Source organism: Ruditapes philippinarum, unplaced genomic scaffold, assembly GCF_026571515.1.
Source record: "Ruditapes philippinarum isolate M1 unplaced genomic scaffold, ASM2657151v2 ctg312_1_1_1_1, whole genome shotgun sequence".
Taxonomy (NCBI): domain Eukaryota; kingdom Metazoa; phylum Mollusca; class Bivalvia; order Venerida; family Veneridae; genus Ruditapes; species Ruditapes philippinarum.
This window is the reverse complement of record NW_026860715.1, coordinates 458,675-480,632: the sequence shown is the minus strand read 5'-3', so window position 1 is coordinate 480,632 and position 21,958 is coordinate 458,675. Positions and strand designations below refer to the sequence as shown.

General features: G+C 32.1%; 1 protein-coding gene across 1 annotated transcript; it reads right to left on the bottom strand.

Moving 5' to 3' along the window:
* Positions 1-63: 63 nt before the first annotated feature.
* LOC132713162 (nitric oxide synthase-interacting protein-like) lies at positions 64-18,800 on the bottom strand. The gene is made up of 10 exons (XM_060695649.1): positions 18,687-18,800; positions 17,350-17,485; positions 16,192-16,244; positions 14,512-14,623; positions 13,776-13,875; positions 7,315-7,430; positions 6,433-6,549; positions 6,096-6,166; positions 3,313-3,421; positions 64-1,213 (listed from the first exon to the last, which is right to left on the bottom strand). The coding sequence occupies exons 2-10, from the start codon at positions 17,470-17,472 to the stop codon at positions 1,142-1,144; spliced, it is 873 nt and encodes a 290-aa protein (XP_060551632.1). The 5' UTR covers positions 17,473-17,485; positions 18,687-18,800; the 3' UTR covers positions 64-1,141.
* Positions 18,801-21,958: the final 3,158 nt, after the last annotated feature.

Here is a 21,958-nt window from a genome sequence, read left to right as displayed (position 1 = left end):
GAATAAAATTGATACAAGACATCAAAAATATATAGCTTGAACATATTAGAAAACAAAGTCATCTTTATTGTGTCATATTTTATTGAAATTTTGTTTGTTTAAAAATGTAATGCATAAAGTTGATATTACATATCAATAAAATATACATGTATGTACAATGACCTGAAAATATGAATAAATTTTTAACTTTTAACTTTGTACAATATTGTTGAAAACTGCAGCTAAAAACATGGAAATATTTTGATACATTGTACATCTTTTATAGATTTTTTTACAGATTATCAGGGTTTTTTTTGTTTTTAATTTTCATACAAAAAAAATTCTATTAACTTAAAGACCCATTTTGTGCCAGAAATGCTTTTATTCTTATTTTTCCTTGATCTTGGTCTGCATTGGTAGAATCTGTTACCACTGGCAGGCTAAGCATTAATTAGATAATAATTATGCAACACACAAATTATGGACTGTCAATATTCATAAATTCTTACTAATTTTTTTTTTTTTTTAAAAACTTTGTTCCCTTATTTTAAGGTACCCTTGAAAAGATCATAACTACATGTATTAGAATATGTATGTATAGAAGTCTTTGTCAACCAAGACACTTGAAACAGCATGCATAAGAAGAACTGGGTCTTTATAGTTACTCAGTTGTCATCAGGAGATCTTTTAAAATCTTTAATCAATTTACTTGATTACTAACTAATAACTGAAGAAGTGGATTTACATATACTACAAATTCACCGTGACTAAAAGAAAACAAACAAAAATACATGTAGTTTATGTATGACCACAGTGCTTCCATTTATAAGTCTCTGAAAAAATAGCTTCACATTGTATCAAAATGATGTGATAAAATACATGTACCTTTATTCCAAAAATAAATCTCTGTATGAACAATAAAATCTGCCTCCTGATTATGAAGTTTAAGTATCATTTCTTGGCGTATAATACTTAAAATCCAATCGGGGTTTATAGTCTTAAAACTTTATCAGTAAGATAGTTTAGTATTTTTCTTGAATAATAACTTTAAGACTAAATCTTCTGTACCATTTAATTCTCATGGTTCAGTAAGTCAGTTAAATATATAAAACCATGATGTCTTTAAGAAACAATTCCTGCCTCTGTTCTTTCATCCCCTGCATTATGCCTGCATTGCCGCACCCTCTTTCTTAGCCTCCAATGAAAGACCTGACCCTGAGAATCCTGATGCTCCCTAGTAAATGAAAAGTAAACATATAATTTTTTTAATATCTTCTCCAAATATTTTTTGTTTGGATACTCACTTGTAACATACTAGTATAAAGGCATGATAGCCAACTTAAACTTTAGAAGAGGACAGTGTTTATGTTAATAGGCAAGGTATTTTTGAGTAGACATTGTGCTGGTCTATAGACAATAACCTAACACTTACACTGGAAGAAATGGGAAGAAATTTGGTCCAAATCTTAAAAAAATATTGATTGGATTCTCCATTCTTAAAAGGTATCTAGTGATGAAACTGCAAACTAAAATTTTTCGAAGAATGGCCTAATGATGGATATCCAGATAATAGGAGTCAATTATGTAGAGAAATCACAACCAGGACCAATAATGTCAGTGAACTTATTTCAAAAGAAGCTTTAGGCACTTACCACTAAATTCTTCTGCAATTTGATATGATTTTGTAGGAATCTTAAATAAGACCACCTAAAGAATATGAATTAACGAGCTTATAAATCAAATGTACTTTTCTCTTGTTTAATATTCTGGTCTCACTTATTATTCGCTTGCTTTAACCCCATTATTTGCCTGAACTAAACATAATTAGCCTTTGTATAGAATATAAAGCAAGGCAATTCAGAGCAGTCAGGACAGGCTCTATACTGTAGGTAGCTCAATTTTTGTATCATCTTGGCATCAACATCCCTTAAACATCAAATGGACTGTTCCAAATTCAAAGCAGGGCAAATCCACTACACAAATTATATATTAGCATGAATCAGACAAATAACATATTCATTAAAAATAAAATAATAATTATATACTCATTTTTATCTGTCATAAGATTCAATGCAGTCAATAGGAAAATATCTATTGAAGATAAAACCTTAACCAATGAAAACTTAAAAATTTCACAAAAAGTACATAAATCAAAAATGACAATGTGTTTACAAATAAGCCTAATAACTCGGTTTTCGCTAAACAATGACACTTATTTTTTGTATCAACATATCATAAAGCGATTTTTTATTTTACGTTAATGACAAATACTGTAAATGTTAAAGACCATACATATATGGCCATTTATAATACAATGTACTGCATGTTTGTAACTTCGCTGTTCATTGAATAATCATGACATATACATTGTACATAATTTATAAGCACATCTGGTGTCAATATATGAAGTAATTTTTTTTTTGCTCAAAGGTTAATATGCTGTATTATAAATTTATTATAAAGATTTCTGTGGAAATGGTTGTTTGCAATATAACATTAAATTGCAACAGTCCAATGTTATTTTACAGGTTTCAATATAAAAGAATTTAAATTGAGCAGCCAAAAGTAGAGACTGGCCAGATTGCACAGGTATAAGATATTATTTCATAAGGAAACATCATACAATAAAGTCCCAGAATAAAGCATCATTTTGTTTTGTTCTTATTCTAGTGACACCTATCATTGTACTTATTTCATCCGATAAGACATTCTCTCTTAGAAATATTGGTATTCATATTTCTATAGGATAAAAAGCTTTATAAATGCTAAATTATGTATATTGGACTTGCCTTGTTTTGAATTTGAAACAGTTCATCATCATTTTAACAGATTAACTGGGATAAAGAGGTCAAGTCTGGTCAGAATGAACATTTGCAGACTAACATTGCAGTGATTTGTTTTGGCTTATTTTATCCAAACCACAGGAAAAAAATCCCAATTGAAAGTTACAAAATTAAAATTTTGAATAAAAAATTCTAAAATCTTTGAAATTAAAAGGTTTCTTCATTCTTATGGTGCTTAAATGTTTGAAGATGCCATCCTAGAAAGTGATTCTTTGCATTCATTTAATCACTGCAAAATTCAAGTCTGCATTTTTTCCCAATTTTTAACAAAACTTTGCTGAAATTCCCAATTCCATGGGCATGGGTCATGTTCCCAAAATCCTGGGGGAAAAAAACCTGCCTTGTCTAGCTAATTTCTTGTGAAATGGGTCAGACATTTAAACCACTTGCATTCCAGCATTCAACAACCCATTAAGAAATAAATTTGTTTCTAATCTAAATGGTATCTTAATTCAAAATTTCTATCTTTACGGTAGCTAAGGTAACTTACCCTCTGTAGTACAATGATATCTTTTTCTGTCATTTTTTTACTATTTATAGGATCCAACATGTCTTTCTTGATGAGTTTCTCCACACAATCCATGGTCACTACACATCCACTGAAAACAAAGATTCTCATGATTTTTTTTCCTTTGGTTCAGTTTAAAAGTGAATAATTATTATGCCCATCTAAGGGTAAATAATGAGTAAACAGTTGAATGTCAAAATAAGTTTACATTTTGACAAAATTCCTTTCAATTTTATAATTTACTTCGCATAAATGATAAATAACTCATGTGGCTAAAGGAACTTTCTGTAAGTCACAACAACAGTGTCAAAATTATGTCTTTCTTCATGTAACAATGATGTAGCTGGACTGGTGAAGGAAGGCCTCAATGCATTATTTCTGAAACTTGGTGGCAGTAAGACCACCATTCATCAGTAAGCTAACTGAATAGCTTCCTTACATGACAGAAGCCAAAGTCTCTGGTGAGCATCAAACTTGGAGTAGTGAAGGTGAGAATTAAGATACTCAAAGTCCAATACCTATTAACCTACAAAATTTGTACAATTGCTTTCAATTGTCCATTTTAAGGTAATTTCTAATAAAATGCTCTGTCTGTCAGAGGGCTCTCTTTAGGGCAATGGATATATGTAATGGTAAATAATAAACAAGAGGGCCATGATGGCCCTGAGGTCGCTCACCTGTATAAAGGGGGACCCCCAAACCATCATCCCCCCCCCAACGTTGCAGGGCCAATTTAACCCAAGGGCTTTTAATTGCACAAACTTGGTAGACACCCATAAGAAGATGTTTCATGCTAAACATCTAAGCTCTAGCTCATTGGGCTTTTTAAAAGAAGATTTTTTTAAAGTTTTTACTATACACATATAGTTAAAAACAATGACACCCCTGGGGCCACGCCAGTTTTGACCCCAGGGCTTTTATTTGAACAAATTTTGTATACACTTACTAGAAGATGTTTCATGCTTAATATCTAAACTCTAGCTATTTGGGTTTTTTCATTTTGCTATACACATATAAAGAAAATCAATGACCCCCGGGGCAGGGCCAATTTTGACCCCAGGTCTTTTATTTGAACAAAACTTTGTAGACACTCACTAAAAGATGTTTCATGCTTAATATCTTAACTCTAGCTATATGGGTTTTTTCAAAGAAGATTTTAAGTTTTTTGCTATACACATATTAAGAAAATCAATGACCCCCGAGCGGTGCCAATTTTTACCCCAGGGCTTTTATTTGAACAAACTTGGTAGACACCTATTAGAACATGTTTGATGATAAATATCTTAGCCATAGCTCTTTGAGTTCTTGAAAAGAAGATTTTTAAGTTTTTACTATATGCATTTAGGGAAATCAATGACCCCCCTGGGCGGGGCCAATTTTGACCCAAGGGCTTTAATTTGAACAAACTTGGTAGACACTTATTAGAACATGTTTCATGCTAAATATCTTAGCTTTAACTCTTTTGGTTCTTTAAAAGAAGATTTTTTAAGTTTTTACTATATGCATATAGGGAAAATCAATGACCCCCCGGGGCAGGGCCAATTTTGACCCCAGGTCTTTTATTTGAACAAACTTGGTAGACACCCATTAGAACATGTTTCATGCTAAATATCTTAGCTCTAGCTCTTTTGGTTCTTTAAAAGAAGATTTTTTAAGTTTTTACTATATGCATATAGGGAAAATCAATGACCCCCCCGGGGCGGGGCCAATTTTGACCCCAGGTCTTTAATTGAACAAACTTTGTAGACACTCACTAAAAGATGTTTCATGCTTAATATCTTAACTCTAGCTATTTGGGTTTTTTCAAAGAAGATTTTTTAAGTTTTTGCTATACACATATAAGGAAAATCAATGACCCCCGGGGCGGTGCCAATTTTGACCCCAGGGCTTTTATTTGAACAAACTTGGTAGACACCTATTAGAACATGTTGATGCTAAATATCTTAGCCATAGCTCTTTGAGTTCTTGAAAAGAAGATTTTTAAGTTTTTACTATACGCATTTAGGGATAATCAATGACCCCCTGGGGCGGGGCCAATTTTGACCCCAGGGCTTTTATTTGAACAAACTTGGTAGACACTTTTAGAACATGTTTCGTGCTTAATATCTTAGCTTTAACTCTTTTGGTTCTTTTAAAAAGAAGATTTTTAAGTTTTTACTATATGCATTTAGGGAAAATCAATGACCCAGGGGCGGGGCCAATTTTACCCAGGGCTTTTATTGAAACAAACTTGGTAGACATCCATTAGAAGATGTTTCATGCTAAATATCTTAGCTCTAGCTCTTTGGGTTCTTTAAAAGAAGATTTTGTAAGTTTTTACTATATGCATATAGGGAAAATCAATTGACCCCCCCTGGGGCGGGGCCAATTTTGACCCCAGGGCTTTTTTTTTGAACAAACTTGGTAGACACTCACTAGAAGATGTTTCATGTTTTTCCAAATATCTAAGCTCTAGCTCTTATGGTTTTTTAAAAGAAGATATTTAAAGTTTTTTCTTTTGGTTGCCATGGCAACCAGAGTTCTGCATGGAATTAAATTCTTTGAACAATTTTTAAAGGTGACCACCAAAGGAACATTCCTGTGAAGTTTGGATGAAATTGGCTTAGTGGTTTATGAGGAGATGTCATTTAAAGTAAAAGTTTACGGACGGACGACGGACGACAGACGGACGACGGACGGACGGACGCCGGACGGACGGACGCCGGACGAAAAGCGATCACAAAAGCTCACCCTGTCACTTTGTGACAGGTGAGCTAAAAACTTACGATGTACGTAACACGGCAGCTGGAACTGAATTACCAAGAACATCATTGGTCACTGCACACACATATCTTGCCTACAGCATATATAAAATCAAGTCATTTAGAAAGTCATTCATTTAATTCAACACCTGTTTTCTACAGCATTTCAGTAATTTACTAAAAGATATAATTCATTATTAAAACATGATTATCTGTAAACAAACAGATACTCCACATTGATGGACAAGTCCATTTAAGATATTTAGCATGGTAGGAGTTAGCCTGATGATTATCTATAAAACAAGAATTTTAAAATTCCAACGAAGGGAGGTAATTCAAAATGATTTTATATTAAATTTACCTGTTTGTTTATAAGGGCTGTTTTGGTATCTCTGTCTTTAATATCTGTGAAGTTAACGTCTATCAGATCTTTCAGCTTGATTGGTTTGCCACTCATTGGACACCGTACCTTCTCATCCTAAAAAAATAACAACATAAGTTAAGTGACATTATCATCATTATGCCCATCCAAAAGGTATAAACAATGTAGTGAGTGAACAAGCCAAATTCACAAGAAGTTAGTTATTTGACATAATTACTTTCAATTTTTTAATTTACTTCGCATGAACAATAAATAATGCACTTGGACCAAGGAAATTTCTGTAAGTATCTATCAGAAATTCCCTGTATAGTTCAATTTATAAAAAGAGTAGGGCAGTCTTTTTATATTTAAGGCAGATTTACATTTTATCCTAAACATTTTCCAATATCAACAGTTGGTGAGTCACCACTATAACAGTCAACCTTTTGAAATACTGCGAATTCACTTATTTTCGTGGGCATGAAAATTCGTGGTTTTATCAAAATGGGCATTTTCTTGGGTTCTTAAATTAGTGGATTTTCAATTTCTTTTAAAAATAATAAAATAAATAACCTAATGCAAAGTAATCTTACATTAAATCGCCGCATAGTTTACTTACCGCATGTACATACGATCTTTATGTGTCACACAGTGCTTGGTAATAAATTTAATCCTTGCTTCAGGGCATTCATTACACAAAAATCGGCAGAAAAGCGTCGATGCATGTTTGTAATATATAGAATAAAGACATGGCAAGAAGTATGGATCTTAAATTCTTGGATTGACCTACCCTTGAAAACCACGAAAATTCTTGCCCAATGATTTTACAGCATAGGTCTTTCAAAAATATGTCTTTTTTTAAAATATAAAATTAAATCGTACTGGTTTCTTCTCGATTTTTGGCCCAGCATCAGGGGTGAGATTGGGTACCCAGAAACTTGGTAATTCTTTATGTTTTCCATCCTTCATGTTAGACACAGATGCTTGATTACTGGTACCTAAATTAATATACAAATCTGTGAACTATCGAATGTTGAAAAATGCTGTTATGTAAGACATGTTGCTCTGATCGAACAAACAATTGAATTTATTTAGATGGGTTTTAAGGTACAGTCTTGGTGTGATTTAAGTCATATGGATTATTTCAGCTTCATGGCCATATATTATATGTCATAGATCTGATATTTTCTTTCTTTCTTTGTGAGTTTTTAGTCATAACAATACTATTATGGTCATATGCTTTCATTTAGAATAAAGTAGAATGAAAACTTTCAGGTTTAAGCAGTCCACTCTTAAGCTCAATAGGGAGAGCATCGGATTATTAAACCAAGGGGCACTGGTTCGATCCTCGGGTATTGCTTAATCTCTCTGTGACAATTAATCTTGGACACTGAGTCTAAAGATCATTGAAATCATTTGGAAGTAGATGTCATTTACTTGCCAAAAAAATAGTAATTACTAGTAAGTTATCAAGACAACCTGTGACAAAAATTGTGATAAAATCTGTGTAAAAAAAAAATACAAACATATTTAAATAAATGTGTGTTTTTTATGAGATATGATAACTTAAACAAGTAATTTATCCTGCTAACCTGGTTGACATGTTTCTTTTTTTTTTTTTTTTTTTTTTTTTTATGCTTTTATTTAAAAACTTTAAGAACATTTACACAAAGAACATGTACACAAAGCATACTTATACAGTTAGTGCATATCAAATAATGTATGATATCATTTTACAATTTTAGTAGAGAAAAAGGTATACATAGCTGTAATAAAATATTATAACATAATTTTTCTCACCCTTTAAAATATCTGACAATATTAAAAGTTTGTTGTAAAGCGTTTAATAAAATGAGAATTATATTTCTTATGGACGAGGTATAGTTTCATATTGTTAAGTTCGTGTAGAAAGATTCATCATATAAGCTTTGTATATACTAAAGCCAATGATTGTAAAGATCAAATTAATTTGCCAAAGATTTGAATGCTGCGTATTTTCGAAACTATAACCTAGTACAATATTTTTGAGATTGAAAATATGTTTACAGATTCCTAGTGACTTAAAAGTTTCAATAATTCTTTTCCAGAAAGCATTAAGTGATTCACAATGAATAAAGAAATGTTCTGTGCTATCAGTACAATTGCATAAAACGCATTTCGGACTATTTTTCAATTTCCATTTGTATAAGTTATCCCCTGTCGGTATTATATTATGAATGAGTTTATAACGGAACTGTTTATATCTATTGTCAATGCTTGACTTTATATTCAGGTATACTTTATTCCACGGAATTTCATGTTCAAATAAAATTTCCCATAGGCGATGAATGTATGGTTTTTCCGCTTTATTGTTTCTAAGTATGTTATAAATCTCTTTGTTCGATTCTTTGTAAGTAAAGGAGAAAAGTCAGTTTTAACCCTAGTTTTGATTGATTCGTCCGATTTTAAGATGAATTTCCAGAGTTGCGGTAAAAGCTTTACGTAGCGTATAAATTTCGGATAGCCAATTTGATTTATTTCTGAGTTTTGAAAGAATAAGATGTTCACAGATATCGCCATTTGTATCGATAATATCATTTACAAAAATTATGTCAGAGTTTATCCAATTATGAAAATATAAAGATTTTTTTATTCCATAAAATGTGTTCATTACCCCAAATTATTTCTTACGAATATCAAAGAAGTGTTTTGGCTGCTTCTTATTAATATTTTTAAATAAAAATCCATTTTTTTAATAAGTTCTTTATAGAAATCAGGTAAAGTATAATAGTCTTTTGGTAAACTTGAGACAGATTTTAAAGTTCATGGTAAAAAACAAGGAAATTTTTGCCGAATTTGTTTAAGAAATAAACTTGGAATGACTTTCCAGTTTGCAAATTCATTTGAAAAGAAGGGATTTTACCCATTTAACTTGCAGCATAGTAACAAAACTTTCAATGTCGATCATGTTTAAACCGCCTTTTCGAGATCGTTTATCAATTATATTTCTTTTAACCTTTTCACGTTTATCGTCCCAGAGGTATGTATATAATAATGAGTTGAGTTTTTTCTGTATCTCTTCTGGAAAGTACAGTGACTGCATTAAGTAAGTAAATTTTGGAAGTAAAATTGATTTTATAACAGTGAGTCGTCCATAAATAGTAAGTTTTCTTTTCTTCCATGAATTAATTAAGATTTTACAGTTTTGAATTTCGTTTCCCAGTTTAGTTGTTCGCATTCTTTTTTATTTGTGCCAAAAAAGACGCCTAAAGCTTTTACACTTTTTTCGCTCCATTTTATGTCGGTTAATTTTAAATTATCAAAGTTATTCCCTAATCTAACACATTCTGTCTTGTGCAAATTTAGTTGTAGACCAGAATGTTTTCCAAAAAATTCAATAGTTGATAATGCTTTTTGTATGTCTTCTGTGCTTTTTAAGAACATTGTAGTATCGTCGGCTAGTTGTGTCATTTTAAGATTAAAAGTTTCAACCATTGTTTAATATACATGACGAAATATTATTGTAAAGGGACGTTATCCAACGAATAAACATTGGTTTAAAGTTAAACTTTTCAAGGGTTTTAACTAGAAAGTCAAACTCGATCGTATCGAAAGCCTTTCTAAAATCTAAAAACAAAAGATTTCCATCAATGTTATGTTTTCCGCAATAGTCAATAACATCTGATATTTGTCGTATGTTATTACCAATAAAACGATTTTTTATGTAACCTTGTTGATCGCTGTCTATAATTTTCGGAAGTACTTTTTGTAACCTAATCGCGAGTACCTTTTTTGTACAATAGTGAAATAACACTGAAAGTTCGTTTTCTTTGTGTATTTCGTTATAACGATAGAATTCGACTGTAAGTCCGTCATTACCTGGACTTTTGTTGGTTTTCATGCTGAGTAGTGCGCTTTCGCATTCATTTATATTTATTAAACATTCTGTCTGCCTTTTTTGTATATAGATTTTGGTAAAATTTTACCTCAAAGTTGGTTATTTGTTTTCCGTCGAATGGAAATAATTTGTATTTTTCTCACCTTCATCGATGAGCTGTACACGAGAGCGTATTTTTGCACCGTTTGCTTTATTTATATATATCGTCTCGATTTCGATTTCTAAATCTTTTATTTTTTTAAGTAATGTATCTGAATTATGCGAATGAAATTCTTCGTATAGCTGCGAAAGTCTTTTTTCTAAACTCGTTAATCGGTTTCTATTATGTTTAGCTTTCAGTTTTGAGAAATAGATACTTTTTTCTTTAATGCTGTATTTCAATATTTCCCACATTGTTCTATGATCAATGTCATGAGATTTGAATTCATTTTGAACGGTACTAATGGTATTTATGATAAGATTTTTATATTCAATATCTTCTAAATGAGAATTATTCAACTTCCAATAACGCGCCATTAGTCCGTTTCCAAGTAAATTGAATTTTATTTATATTTTTAAGTTTCCAGATATCGCATAGACTATGTGAATGTATTAGATTTTTAAGCTTTTCAGATGTTTTAGTGCGCGAGTTGGAATGAGTATACCTGTCTGTTTCGTTGAGTACATCATTAAAGTCTCCTCTTCAATCTTATTGTTAACAAGTTCAAAAAAGTTATTTCTACAACGTTTGTCATTTGGTGCGTATATGTTAACAAAAGTGAAAACTGTTCCCGAGAAGTCAATATTTAAAAGCACAAATCTCCCAGATTCTTCGTCAATTATATCATTTATGACATTATATTCAATGCACATATTTTTGCGAACTAATATAGTGCAACCTTTTGAGTGAGTCGTAGGTCCAAATGCATTGTAAATGTGATAATCTTTAAAATCTGTTTTAACATCTTCCAAAATATCATTTGTAAAGTGGGTTTCTTGGAGAAAGGATATATCTAATTTTTGTTGATTTACCCATTCTAAAAACCGTAAACGTTTGGCTTCGCACGTAATCCCTGTACATTTAAGGGAACCTATATGAAGTTATATTAAATAGACATATTGAGAGATTGATGACTTATTAAATTAAAACACGTAAAATATATCTTGTAACTTGACATGTACAATGTGCACGCTTGTGATAAACGCATTATTCTTGAAGCCTTGACGAAATCGCGAAACAAAAGGTTTCGAAAATGCAATATCAAAATGTAGCTTTCTTGTAATGCCCGATATTTTATAAAAGCTTCGGATTTGGAAGCAATTGTACTGGAGCATAGAACGAAAGTAAATTTCCAAAGTACATGTATAAATTGTGAAAAAAAGTGGTTTCGTTAACATATGAATAGAATATATCAAAAACATTAAGATTAATGAACAAACATTAACATATTGATAACATCTTAGAATATTTGTTTTAAGTATCAGAGATTTGCTATACAAATTAACATCAATTGTATTAACTTTATATAAATTAAACATACATGTATATTTTTCAAAAATCAATTTCCTATGCACCGCAACATGTAAGTACACTGCCTCGGTATATGAATGCTTGATAAAATCAAAATATAAATTAAGTTGAATTCTATGTAGAAAATATACTATACAGATGCAGACAAATACATGACCGGTATTACATTGAGTAATAAGTATGTTTTGTTGATCGGAACACCCGAATGTCGCAATTACGAAATCGGTGAATTTTGCGAGGGGTGTCTATGAAATTATCTAAACTATTTTGAATATTTCTCGTGTTTTCCATGATTTCTTTGCGCGTACTACATTTTGGCTTACATAGTAAAGCGTCAATAGTTATAAGTATGTTATTTACAAAATTTAACACAACGCTTACAAATTTATAAGGCCATGTCAAATTTGTTTCTTGTGCACCAGTAATATAACATGATACATTTTTAAATAAACTATATATCATTATAAATGATGTATCAAAATTTATGCATTCAGAATACTGAAAAAATAATGATTTGAAGGCCTACTGCCCACGTAATTAATGTACAATCTTGTAATAATCTCTTTATTACATGAAAGTCCAAATGTGTTCCAGTTATAATCGTTGTTCTGTTTCATGTCCAAAAAACATAGCACGTTTGTAAAACAAACAATGTTCCAAGTGACATTAAATGATACAGAATTCATTTTTTTCTGTGATGTTTCTTAGTGGATTTAACGTTACATTTCTCCCTGTACTCGTCAGCGGGTGTTGGCGGTGAGCGCTCTTTAACAAGTTGAGGTTTGTCCTTGTTTGGGGTAGTATGAGAAAGTATACTTTCCCCCATAGACTTCTGTAATATAGAGCCACGACCTATTCCCGATGATGCTAATGGAGATGTTGATATTGTTGCTCCCGGTCTGGGGCCTTGCGCTTGAACGACGGAAGTAAAGCTTTTAACATGTACTTCAGAGATGCATGTAGAGTCGCTGGATTGTTCGGAACCAGTTTCAGAATCGGCGTCGTGTTCTGATTCTATGTCGTTATTATAAAGACAATCCGAAGCTTTGTGTCCAGACCGATTGCATTTTCTACACACCCAGTCATTTGGGCAGCTGGAGAATGTATGTCCGTCTAATAAACACTTGCTACATTTGCGCGGCCTTTTTTCATTACTGGACTCTCCAGACTGACCGGCATGAATCACTTTAGGGATAGAGCAGATACTGTGACAATCCTGTCACCGTTTTCAGTTATAGTAAGATTCCCGTTTACGGTTAGTCTCTCACGATACATGGATATGACTTCGATCCCTTTTAGCGTCAAGTTGTGTTTGATCACTTCTTCGTCGTCTATCGTCAACGGAATGTTTTTTATTCGTATCCGCACGGTACGTTCTCCGTCTAGGCGCGTGGGGAAAGTACTCAAAAACACTTATTTCCTTCCCCTAAGGTGTACCCCACTGGCCATTACTTTAACTTTGTCATTGAGGGTTGCAAAGTGGATCCGCCACATACCTCGAACCCTTTGCAATCCTTTTATATTACATGGTTCCACCACTTTGATTAGTTCAGTGTAAATCTCAGATGGTTCTAACCATTGTAATGGTTTGCCAGGTTTGCGCCATCCAAACACATCATACTCTTTTAAATAAACAGTTGGAACCCCAACTGGAGCCTCGCGTTGTTCGTCATGGTCATGGTCATCCGAAATAGATGCAATATCCGAGTTGTTAATACTCATTCTCAATCAATTTTAGCAATGTTTGACGAAAATTCGTACCTTTATTTGATTATAGTCCCTTTATAATCCGTACAAATTACACTTTCACAATGTTTAGGAGACGTTCAATTAGTCTAAAATAATTATTTGAACTGATTTTCTTTAGCTGTAAAAGATCGCTGCCATGGCTTACGGATCGCTTACACCCTTGGTTGACATGTTTCAATACAATAATTTTTGAAAGTGACAGGTTACCTGGTTGATTTGTTTTGAGGGATGGAGCTTCAAGTGTTCGACTGGAAAATTTCTTCACTTTTTCTTGCTCTTCTAACTTCTGTATTTCTTCAGCTTCAGTCTTAAGTAACAAATATTTATACTTAAAACAGTGTTAGGCTAAAACTGCCAAAGTATACTATAAATTTAAAAATTATTGTAAAGAAATTGCTTGAATTTTATGCTAAAATATTCTCTGCTGAGACTTTTCATAACATAAAAAAGATATAATTCATTTTTAAACAGACAAGTCAGTCACACAGTGTGTGGTCAGTTGTTTTTCAGCCCTTAGAATACTCTTCTACCAAAGATTATAGCCTTTTGCTGTCAGTATTATACTATACATCTGGAACACCTTTGCAGTCTTACCACTTTGTTACCTTCGGCCTGCTATATATCTTAAATGGACTTGTCAAGTTTCCATTTTTGGAAATTAACATTTTAAGGTATATCAAGATTAAAATTTTAAGTTGGTCAGCCAACAATATAGAGCCTGGTCAGACTGTATGAAAGTACAGGCTGGCCAGACTTTATACTGGTTGCAAAGGCTAATCACTTCAGCTATACTGATGACGGACCAATGTCAGCTTTTCATTATTCACACCCTAAACCTGACAATGGGCAGCTCCCAATACATAAACTGGGCAAGTCCATTCATAAAAGTTCAGCATGAAAAGGTTTAGTAAAGTATTATTATGATATTTATGTTTCAAAATACCTTAGCTCTCTGTTTCTGCTTTTCAAATTCTTTTAGTTTCCTGGCAATTTCCTTCTTCTTTTGTAGAATATAACTGATGATTGCTTCTTTGTCATATAAGTATCCATCTTTCCTGCACAAAATTAATACAACATTTAAGATAAACACAGAGCTTTCTTGGTACAGTCGAAACTGTACTAACGGTCACCTCTTATCGGCGGTCACCTGACCTAAACGGCCATTTTGTGACGCTCCCGACGGAAACCACTCTATTTTATACATCTGTTCAACGGTCACCTGCTGTCCGCGGTCAACGGTCACCTAAAATGCTTCCCGAACTTTAAAGTCGGTCATCTTAAGCGGTCAGCCAGATGAAACGGCCAGGCAATCTTCTGCGGTCAGCCAGGTGAAACGGCCAGGCAATCTTCTGCCTTTTATTTTTAAAGATGACACGTGTCACGGATTAACAAAAGCTACTTGTCAGGTGCTAGATATTAACACAAACCACAACATTTCAAGAAGTTTGCATAATTGCTCATCCGTGTCGTAATTACAAACGTTTGGAACGTCTTTACGCACTTGCAATTCGTTCTTTTGAGTTACTGTACGCTAGTTTTTTTATTTTTCAATTTACCGATTTTAAGAAAAAAATGCATTGTCGATGGCAGAAAGAAATTTCAGTTTATCCCGATTCAGATAAATTTTGTGCGTACATGGTACTTACCAAAGAAATGAAAATGAATTACATCGCGGATTGTCTAAATTTTTCAGTAATAAATTCATAAAAACACTTGCTCCATGTGTGAAAATAAAATTGCATAAATATAATGAGGTCACTGTTTACACACTAGATGACCTCTAAGAGGTAACTAGCGGTCTCTTCAAAGGAATCTGTGATGTTTACAAACCTGTAGCCCTGCTGTTTCAATCCGAAACATCAAAGGAAGTGCCGACATTTAGATGACGTGTACACAATATTCTATTGATCAAAAGTTAGAAAAAGAAACTGTCATACTTTTTTTGTGAAAAAAATATTACGCATTTTAAATTATTGTGCAAGAAGATATTCTTATGGGATAAATAGTTTCAATTATTGGCATAATAAATGGTGAGTGCATTTGTTTATCTGTGTAACATTCATGTAAAGCTTTATATGTTGGAAGGATTGTGTACATGTCAAACCATTAAAAGCATATGTTTGTAAATGGTTAAAAACTGATGATGATGATGATGAATCAGACCGGTTTATTTATACTTAAATCAGATTTATTTTACAAAGAAATGAATAATTTATTTTGATAAAAACTGGATCCTCCATTTAGCAGCCACCTGTCTTAAGCAGCCAAAATGACTGCATCCATTGGCTGGCTGCTAAAGACAGTTTCGACTGTATTTAAGAACACAAGTTTGACCAATTCTCTAAAATTTGCATTGCCCTCACTTTAAATTACAATAAACTATAAGTCATAAAGCCAATTGTTTTCAACCATTTTTAATGAACAGTATATTCTTTAAATTTCTGTTAGAGCTGCATGTTCCCCCCCCCCCACCCTGACTTGAATCAAAAATCAAATTCTACTGACCAATGTTTTCTGTATTTTGCATGTAAAGTTGTGACAGCTGTAAATTCTCCCTACTGTCAATCCTTTTCACCTTTTATTTTACTTACTGTTATTCTATGGCTTTTTTTAATGTACTTACGTGACAACAGGGTTTCGGCATGGTTGCAGTGTTAGACAACAGCAGTCAAACTCCTGAAATTATAGACATACATCTGTATTTGTGCATAGAGAATACAAGAATGTACATTTACACAAAAAATATGTACATAAAACTCAACTGTTTTGTAATAGAAGGACAGACAGCATGCCAGTGTAACTGACAGACAAGTGTAAATCTATTACTCCTCCCTATGCTCCTCCCTAAGTAGAGGAGGCATTAAAATGAACAAGGTATGCAGAATCTAGATTTTGATATGTCACTTTTACTCTCTCTATTAATCTTCATATATATTCCAAGAATTCAAATTTTCAATGTCTGTTGATGGACACTTACATCAATGCACTTATACGAAAAAATTCTTATTAAAACTCCAGATGTAAAATCGTGACCTTGACCTTTCAGCTTGTGACCTGATTCTTGTTCAAGATACATCGATTCATAACTAGATCCAAACCATTTATTCCAAATTATTTTAAGACCCATCCAGGGATGACAAATTTGTAAACCAAACATTTTTATGAAAAATTCTGTTCAAATCTAAGAGTTACCTTGACTTTTGACCTACAAACCTGGATTTTCATGACACTCATCAGTTACAAAATAATTTTAAATTCAAATATGTATGAATAAAAACATTTATGGCCTGGACAAATAACAAACAGACAGACTGATTAAAGGACAATTAAAAAACATTATGCCACCTTTGGAGGGCATAAACAATAAGTATTTTTGTAACTCCCTGCCACAGAATCATTTGTCCAAGCATTTGTTTAATTAGTGGTGTCTAATGGCATCATTTTTTGTATTTTCTTTTTTTTTAATTCTTTTTTAAGTGTCTTTGTTAAGGAAGTAGCCATCATATGCAAGGATAAAGTGTGGCTGTCATAAAAAATGAACATAAATGATTTTTTGATGCAACATTACTGTAGTTATGCAAAATTCCGTATGTATCAAACTCTAGTGCCTTGCAAGATGAATTATAGTACATAAAAATAAACTTATACAGGAAAATACATACAGATATACAGTACGATTTAGATTGCAAAGATCAGAAAATACCACAGAGCTTGCAGCCCTTTGATTTATATTAACAATTTTAAAACTGTGTAGATGTGGTTACCAGGGAGACAACATTACCTTAACAGAATCTTTACCAAGTCTCAATTGTTTACTGCCATATCCTGACTGTGACTGATCTTTTTGTCTCTCATGATAGGAATACACAGTTCCTGCAGTACAATTACGTGAATGCCGGGTCATGATAAATGTTAACCTGAAAATAAAAGTAAAAAATATTATTATTATTAACCTACAACCGCCTGGAACTGAAAGTAATTTATAGTATTTAAGACCAGTATACAGCCAGGCCAGCCTGCACATCTATACAATCAGTATCTGACCAATCTATATACTGTTGACAGACTAACTTAAATTTTTCATAAATTTAACCCTGATGGGTCAAGGTCATTTTCCAGTCAATGCCAGTCAATGAAAATTCACATATATTGTCAAATTTTAGTCATTGATAAAATTGTCAATGACTTAAAAACATGAGAAATAGAGACATTTAACCATGAACCTTTATTTAAAAATGGAATGTTTCAAAGCTATTACCAACACATTAAATCTTTTCTCTATAGATTTAGATTTTAACAGCTAAAATTTCACAGTATGAAAACAGTGCAATATTCCCAGATTCAAAGTGAAATTCCATTTCTTAAATTGGATACATCATGGATTAGACCGAAAGGTCTAAACCAAGAGTATGTAAGGTTCATTCTGTTTTGGTTGATTTCTCTGTCATCCAAAGGGCATCGACAGATCATGAGATGATGCAATGTCTAAGATGGTGTAGCTTGTACCGAATGGTTGATTATTATTGTAGTGCTACAAATAAGTACACACGTCTCTTTAACATTATGACTTTGCATGCCCGGTGGCCATATTGGATTATGTATTAAGATAATATCATAGCTCTATTTTTAGAATGTTTATCATTACAATTCTGTTTTAAATCTCCCGGAAGTATACAGAGCTGACTCATATACTCAATCTAGGCTCGAATAACTGACATTGAGAGTCAGGTCCTCGGTCCTAGATGGGGAGATAATCAAAAAAATGTCTATACACATGCGCTTAACTAAAACATATCAATAAAAAGAATTACAGCGAATGTATTTTTTTAACCAAGATTTTTTTTATAGATTCTCTTTAAAATAAAAATTGCGTAAGATTTGAAAAAAAAAAAATATATGTGACCTAAAACTGATTCTTGTCCAGCAGATTACCAAATAATTTATGGTCAGACTTTTTAACACTCTTTAAAAATAAAATCGTTAGGTTTTCATCTGTCATTCTGTGTATAGATAATTTATAAAAATAAAATAATCTATAACTAAAAAAACCATTAAAAATAACAAACAAACTAAGTAAAAAGACTGAAATGCATATTCATCACTATCCTTATGCTATACCTTGAAGCTTAATCAATAAAAAAGACGTTGTTTTCTCCAGGAATAAATTTCTGCAAATGGTGGTAAAATAAATAAGGGAGATAACTTTAATTGAATTAACATGTTGATTTATCCCGTTCCCTGCCGTACCGAAACTGGTTCGTGTGAAATACTATTCGCCGGTCCAGTCGCTTCCGGTTTTTCGCCTCTCCGCGGGTAATGTTATGACCGGCAAATAATTTAGTATCGACTCGTATTTATACTGGCCGGGTCTGTGTTGGTCTCCGAAAAAATATTTTTGTTGATATAATTTTATATAAACTGGGACAGAAGATAGCTTATTACCCATCTTCTGTACAAGATATAAATACTTATAAATAATGCACTTAAAATATATTCATTGTAAGATATTAAAACATGTTAAAAATATTATAATTATTCGTATAATTAGAGTATTATTATATATACTGTATGTTTTCCCCATTTGAAATGTTTTGGTTGTATACTGTGTCATCTTAGTTCACAGTACTGGGTAACGATTTGAAACAACAATTAAGGAAAACAAACAATAAACTTATGGCACAAAGATATTTATAAGCTGTATTAGATTCTATTTAGTTATTTTCTGCTGTATGACACAAGGAAATAACAACAAAGTCAAACAAAATCAGATTGAATTAATGGGCAAGAATCAGATCACAACCGTCAACTATTTTGAAAACACTTCGAACATTTGTCATCATTTAAATCTACTTTTTATATGTTTCGTTTAATACTATTAAATGTTATATTGTTCAATTTTAAATATTGAAACTATCTTTACTTTATAACTCGATATTTTTTTTCAACAAACAAGAACATTTAGAAAATGATGATTGTTTCAGAATATATATGCATAAAATTTAACGACGATTGTGACTTTTGAAGAAATGAGTGAAATAGTGTTCTTTTAAATGAAAATCTACAGATGTAAAATATTTTGCAGAAAAACTTTGTTGTTTAGGTGTATTACTAAAATAAAATGTGTCATTTCTGACCAGTTTTATGTCTCATGGAAATCTGGGACATACGATATATCCCAGTGGAAATATACATGTACTATAATCGTGAAATAAGTGATGACGCGAAATTAGCGATGTTGACTATAATCATTTTAAAAATTAATTTTGGTACAGAATATTAGCACTTATGATAATTTGGCCAATATTGAGTTTGCCAGGAAAGTTTTTCAACATACCAATGTAAAGTTATGACATAGCATCTGCACTGTAGCTCCTCGTTGATATAGTATCAAATATTGTATTATATATTATTTGAACATTTTTAAAAGAGTTTAAGATCTATGTACATCTTAAATTTCCAAACATCAGAAATGTTTTTATATCTGAAAAGCTTTTTAGTTTTCACCACGAATTTTTATTACATGTAATATAAATCCGTGGTTTTCACGTCCTGTTTAAGTTTCCAAAAAGTTACTCATTAGCTAATTACTTGAACCATGTTTCGCATCTGTTGCTTTGAAAATTAATGCAGTTATAGTAATTTAGTATTTTATATGGAATTAAAAAAACAAAAAAACTTTGTATACAATTTGCCACTTTTATGGCAAATAATTTCTTATGCAGTGCTACTTTCATCAGGTGAAAAGCATTTAACATACTCTAAAACCATTATCTAAACATAACTAAATTCATTCATTTTTGTCCCTTCTAAAGATTGATAAATTTATTTGTTAGAAGGACATAGTGTGCCTTTAAAATTGATTTGCAGAAAACAATTGTATACTTTTCTATTTCATTTCTGTCAAGGTCTTTTATCATTCCGTCCATATTCTTGGATAAAAAAGAAAACCACATATACCGTCGGCGTCGGTTAAATAAAATGTAATTAATATACTCATAATGTAGGCGTTTGTCCAGCTGTCTGACCGTGGCAACATTTTAGGTTCTTGTAATGGACCAATCGTGTCGTTTTAATAATTAGAGATTTCATATAACGTTTAAATTTTGACTGTCCTGTATTTCGGGTAAACTTCCCGTTAACGTTTCGGTTCACTTTAGTCAAAATAAATATATATACATAATATATTATGTACATGTACGAGTTAGTATATAAATATTATTTGTATAATATTAAAGGAACTCCACTGAGGTTTATATGCCTAAAAACATAAAATTTTAATTTTTCACATAGATAAACATGAGCACTTAAGACAGAAATATAAATAAAATATAACCAAGAAATATACAAGAAATACATTGAAAATCATATGTTTGTGCTATTCTCAGTCCGATTTGAGTGAAAAGCGTTTAAACGCTTTTCAATTTTGGGTCATTTTCACTATTACAATAATTATTCTGGAAAAACGAAGGGGGCTAATGATCTGAAATTTTGCACATACCTTATAAGTATGGATCTACATCAAATGGAGTAATAATCTCAAAAAATAATTCCAGTCCCGTCATGTCAAAAAACCGCAGTGGAGTCACTTTAATTAGTTTCTATAAATAATTCTAACACTCACGTGATTTTGTCACTATAGACAAAGAAGGAAAAAAACTGGTGTTAAACTGCCAATAAACACCGGTTAGGGACTACTTGTATATGCGCTGTTATGTTTTCACCCTCGATTGTATAGTTTACAAAGCATTTTAAAGCAACAATAAAAAGCATTTTTATTTATATTTTCAGTTCGTATAATGTTTTCTTTTCATACAATACCGAAAAATTATATCTCACATACACTAACGCCACGTAAAGATCCATATCAGTTAATAAATATTTTGACAAAACGGCGCCAATCCGTAAGCAGCGTAATTACGTCATCCTAAGTAAACAACTCATTCATAAACAAGCTGACGTTATTTCATAATACAAGCATGACAAATGGGGCGCTGATGTAAACACAATACGACGTAAGTTTATATTGTTGAAAACTTGATAAAATAACGTTTTTTTTTCTTATTATTTCTTTTGTTTAATAATTTCTATATCTTCGCCACAGTAGGGTACGAAAATCGAACAGCGCTATACGAAAATCGGCACCGGAAGTTATTTCCGCTTGAAAAATAACATTAGTGATTTTCCTTCTTTTAACGTGTTAGAATCGAAATAACATCGGCCTGAGAGGTGTATATCGGCTATTTAACACCGGTTTTGTCGTTTTGATGCGACAAAATTAACCACTCAGGCCTACGGCCTTCGTGGTCAATTCCTACGCATCAAAACTCCAAACCGGTGTTAAATAGCCGATATACACCTCTCAGGCCGATGTTATTTCTTAAATACATAAT